This window comes from Berghia stephanieae, chromosome 2 (genome assembly GCF_034508935.2).
Source record: "Berghia stephanieae isolate SIO BIC M18660-M18661 chromosome 2, UCSD_Bste_1.3, whole genome shotgun sequence".
Classification (NCBI taxonomy): Eukaryota; Metazoa; Mollusca; class Gastropoda; order Nudibranchia; family Aeolidiidae; genus Berghia; species Berghia stephanieae.
In genome coordinates, this window is record NC_088361.1 from 127395858 (window position 1) to 127401605 (window position 5748).

General features: G+C 35.3%; 1 protein-coding gene across 1 annotated transcript in view; it reads left to right on the plus strand.

Annotated features, from left to right (window-relative positions):
• LOC144966558 (UPF0415 protein C7orf25 homolog) overlaps window positions 1-4467 on the plus strand; it is a 209039-nt gene extending 204572 nt beyond the window's left edge. Inside the window, exon 9 of the mRNA XM_078903222.1 lies at window positions 209-4467. Coding sequence (XP_078759348.1) covers window positions 209-286 — 78 coding nt within the window. The 3' untranslated portion in view covers window positions 287-4467. The remainder of the gene's footprint in view (window positions 1-208) is intronic.
• Window positions 4468-5748: the final 1281 nt, after the last annotated feature.

Genomic DNA, 5748 nt, shown 5'->3' on the forward strand with positions numbered 1-5748 from the left:
ACTGCTGCTGCTGCTGCTGCTACTACTACTACTGCATATTATGTTTACTACTATTTCCTCTACCATACTACCACCATCCACACTCGCCATCACCATCACCACCACTATCACTTATCACCATTGCTTCATTGTTGCTGCCTTTAGTCGTGGTTTTCAATTTCATGTTGTATCTAGTCTAATACTTCAATTCTCTTTTTTTTTATTTCAGGGTGTAGAATTCTCCGTCTTCACGCATCCTGCAAGAGCCTTGACCGAGGAAAAAGAACCGTCAGCCACACCCTTATAAAACTATATTGATTGTAGAGGGAAATTATAATTATTATACTATGGGCTCAACGATCCATCCTCTCCTTCCCGCTTCCGTTGTTTTGATTAAGTTAAAGATGGGCATTGCAGTACTACCCGGAGGATTTGGGTTCGTGCGCCATTACCCCCCCCCCCTTTCCGCCCCCTCTTGAGCAATGGACTCAGCCAATGCTGCCGAGTTCCGATGCCTCTCTACACTGTGGCCTGGATCACCTTATCTTTTTATTCGGTTTTGTTTTGTTTTGTTTTGTTTTTGTGTTCTAGATCGACACAAGAAGCGATAAATTTTGTTTTTGGGTGATCAAAGGGATTTTTATCAAAATTAAGATTATCGTTCAGTTGTTGACCTAGTTTGGTCTGCAATCGTGGAGTAATGTTTCCAACACTGTGCCTTTTACTGTTTAATTCATACATTACTTTGATACGAGATTCCTTTCCTGTATTCTAAACAGCATTGATAATTCTATGCAAATGGAATTTAACTCGGCGATTTTGGCCTTTTCTTTTCTCTCTTTTGTTTTATTTAAACAGCTGTGTGGGTTTAGTGTTATTACACGCGGTTTCTGACCTGTATGTCTATAAAGGCTCTTTAGGCCAGTTAACTGCGTACAGTACTATGGAATTTAAAAATTTGACCAGAAAACTCATCCATCAAATATCGATTAATTTAAATGACCCCTTGTAAAGTCTCAGGTCTGAGAGTTTGTTGTTTTTTTTTGTTTTGTTTTTTTTTTTTTGTTTTTTGTCAAGATGAGGTTCATTTAAATCAATCGATATTTGAAGGACGAGTTTTCTGGCCAAATGTTTAAATACGAGTTGTCCAGAGCACGGCAGTTAACTGGTTATCACATGTTCTCGCCTTATTCAGATGGTAAATGTGAACCTGATTGACCAATAGCCTTGTCTCTGTCAAAACAAAGTGAAATTGAATGTAAGCTTCAATTTAATATACGAAAACAGATAAATGGACGTTTTGGGTTTCCCCTTTATCAACAAAACAGGAGCATACTATTTCCTGCCCATCAATGTTTATTCATCTTACCACATTAACTCATTCGTCTGTAGTGTTTCATTCATCCTGTTTTGTTGATAAAAGGGAAACTCGAAATTTCCATATTATCTGTATTCGTATATTAAATTGAAGCTTACATTCAATTTCACAATGTTATTTATTTCTTCGAGTTTCGAGCAGCAACATATTACAAAACAAACATATAACATTTAACCATACAGTCCGTGTGTCTTCGTAGCCATCGTTATGTTATAGCCTGACACTGAAATCCAAAATGACTGGCAGTTTGACGTCATGATTTGTTTTTTGCAACGCTTGGTGAGTTGTCGTTAATAGTGCTCGTGGAAACAAGTTATTTCATTGGTTGAACTATTGAATACAACTCACGATTTGTTTTCTTTTGTGGCCAAAGACTGGCATTTGACGTCATTATTTGGTTTTGCACCGCCTAGCGAGTTGTCGTTAATAGTGCTCGTGGAAACAAGTTATTTCATTGGTTGAACTATTGAATACAACTCACGATTTGTTTTCTTTTGTGGCCAAAGACTGGCATTTGACGTCATTATTTGGTTTTGCACCGCCTAGCGAGTTGTCGTTAATAGTGCTCGTGGAAACAAGTTATTTCATTGGTTGAACTATTGAATACAACTCACGATTTGTTTTCTTTTGTGGCCAAAGACTGGCATTTTGACGTCATTTTTGGTCAGTGTCAGGCCACTGTGTCTTGCCCTACATGTTCAGTGCTGCTGTTGGATTAGGACATTTGTATAGCGGTATAAGCATACTGTGGGATTCGAAACTGGAACCTATAGATCGCAAGCCCACTGTCATACCGCGACACCAACACAAGCCACGCCAAACTCATTACGCTTTGAAATTTAAAGTCGCTGTTTGGTCGGCAACACGTCTCATCTTGTTACAAAGGTAAGCAACACCGAGGACGGTCAGTTACCAGATAGATGACAGTTACTGCAAACTCTAAACTTTAACCAAGCGTCGGATACGTGTATAAGAAGATGCATTTAACAGACACTACCCTACTCGACTAATGTGTAAATGATTACCTAGAGGTAGGATGCGTGTGTGTGTGTCGAATGTTGTTATATCGGTGCTAAAAGGAAATCTAACATTCGATACGCTCTGTATAAAAGGAAAACAGGACTCCATGTCCGGGTGGAAATGCCTTCAGGGCGTGGAAACGGCTACTTCGTTGTTAAGGGATGTCCATCCCATTCCACCTTTGTTGTCTTCTATCCCCCCTCATCATAATGTCTCCCTTTGATTTGGTTTTGTAACATTGTTATGTTATGGAATATCACCATTTGGTTTTGTAACATTGTTATGTTATGGAATATCACCTTTTGGTTTTGTAACATTGTTATGTTATGGAATATCACCTTTTGGTTTTATAACATTGTTATGTTATGGAATATCACCATTTGGTTTTATAACATTGTTATGTTATGGAATATCACCTTTTAGTTTTGTAACATTGTTATGTTATGGAATATCACCTTTTGGTTTTGTAACATTGTTATGTTATGGAATATGACCATTTGGTTTTATAACACAGTTATGTTATGGAATATGACCATTTGGTTTTGTAACATTGTTATGTTATGGAATATGACCATTTGGTTTTGTAACATTGTTATGTTATGGAATATGACCATTTGGTTTTGTAACATTGATATATTATGGAATATGGCCATTTGATTTTGTAACATTGTTATGTTATGGAAAATGACCATTTGGTTTTGTAATATTGTTATGTTATGGAATATGACCATTTGGTTTTGTAACATTGTTATGTTATGGAATATGACCATTTGGTTTTGTAACATTGATATGTTATGGAATATCACCTTTTGGTTTTATAACATTGTTATGTTATGGAATATGACCATTTGGTTTTGTAACATTGTTATGTTATGGAATATGACCATTTGGTTTTGTAACATTGATATATTATGGAATATGGCCATTTGATTTTGTAACATTGTTATGTTATGGAATATCACCATTTGGTTTCGAAACATTGATATGTTATGGAATATGACCATTTGGTTTTGTAACATTGTTATGTTATGGAATATGACCATTTGATTTTATAACATTGATATGTTATGGAATATCACCATTTGGTTTCGAAACATTGTTATGTTATGGAATATGACCATTTGGTTTTGTAACATTGTTATGTTATGGAATATCACCATTTGATTTTATAACATTGATATGTTATGGAATATCACCATTTGGTTTCGAAACATTGATATGTTATGGAATATGACCATTTGGTTTTGTAACATTGTTATGTTATGGAATATCACCATTTGATTTTATAACATTGATATGTTATGGAATATCACCATTTGGTTTCGAAACATTGATATGTTATGGGATATGACCATTTGATTTTGTAACATTGTCATGTTATGGAATATCACCATTTGGTTTTGTAACATTGTTATGTTATGGAATATGACCATTTGGTTTTGTAACATTGTTATGTTATGGAATATCACCATTTGGTTTTGTAACATTGTTATGTTATGGAATATCACCATTTGGTTTTGTAACATTGATATGTTATGGAATATGGCCATTTGATTTTGTAACATTCATATATTATGGAGTATGGCCATTTATTGGTTTTGCATGTGTCCCACAAGGATTCGTCAGATGAAAAGGAGACAGAAATACGGAGGGGAGAGTGTCTTGAGATGTTTTTGACATTTCTTCATTTAAACCATCTCCCCATTTGATAACGTTCTTAATTTGTAGTTTGTAAACCTGCCTTTGGCAGAGATCCTGCGAGTGCGTCTAAGCGGGGCTTTTAAGTGGTCTCCCACTATACATATGGATCCTACATATTATTATTTGATCTTATCACCTTTCTTCTAGAATTGGTCATATAGTCCTACCATTTATTTTCTTTTAACTTAAAAATGTTTTTTTTTTTCTGGTGCTGAATTGAACCAAAATTATTTCAAGCGCAATTTGATTCCTAAACATAGAAAACCCTGATTATGAGAATGCAATTAGTATTGTGATTGCTCCTGTTCTTGTAATAACCATTACATTGTTTTCTCATTTAATTTATTGTCGCCTTAATACAGATGTTAATAAACGGTGATGGGTGTAAATCATTGATATCATTTTACATTCTTAATCGGTTGTTTGATTAGGGTTGGTTTGTACGTACATAATAATATATGAGGTCGTCACACACAAAATACGCCCCGCTGTTTATTTATTTATATTGTTAAAAAATTATAAAGATATCTTTTACAAATATTACTTCTATTAGAACTAATTCTTGTCAATAGAATTGCAACACATCTAAATATTTGGATGAGCGGTTTTTGAACAATATAAACCCTTGTAAAACCTCCTAAAAATTTCGATATCGGCGAAAAGATGATGCAAATTATTGTGGCTTTTTCATTTGCCTGTTGTAGCTCTTTAAAGAAGACCCTTGTTGCTATGCCTGGGAAAATATATGCACGTCCAGTTACATATCTGTCATGAACCATAATAAACCATCCTGCACTCTTTGAATCGTTGAAGAAAGGAAACTGTCTTAAAACCAGATCTCTTTCGTTGCAGTTTGCTATCATTTATAACAAACCATTTCTAACCTCATTATTCAAATCATAGTGGATCTTTGGTATTTCTCGTTTACAACGCCGTGAACACAGGCCGGCAAATTTACTGTAGAGACACTATACAAAGAGAATAGTTGGATGTGTCGACGGATATTGGAAGAATTTCCAAATAAGAACTGGGCAAAGAGCAGTGTTAATCGCCTTCATACTTTCTGCAATGTTGCGTGATTTTCACTGATATTTTATTTCTGAACACGGATTTGCAAAATCACTGTATCTTTTCTGTTACTCAATTCACACTCATTAAATTTTGACAGTCTCCATATAAGGATTTGTTTTATTTGTATTTTGAATTTAAAAGAAATCCAATGAAGAATATCAGAGATACAAGCCGACAAAGAGCGGCGCGTTTTGTTTCGTTTTTGTGACCACTCAATATAATAATAATATAAGTCTACACACAAAATATCATGAGATGGATTGAGGAAGACCAAAGCTGCCTGCCACACACGAGATGAACGTCTTAAAACGGACAGCGTAGTTCATTCATCTCATAGCACGATTGGCAACTCGAAAATGAATTTGACTTACTTGACTTAGCGCCTTTCGCCTCCTAGTAATACGACTGGAACGCCTCTGTGAGAGATGCCTCTACGTTTCGCGATCTTCTGCCATAGATCTTAGAGACAGAAGATCTTCCGTTGCATCTATTATATGTTTACATTTTATTTGTTTGAGTTCCCTGTTTAACCCTGTGTGAATTGTCGTTGGTGGCCGTCCTTTACATTTACCCTGACCATATGTTATGAAAAATACGTT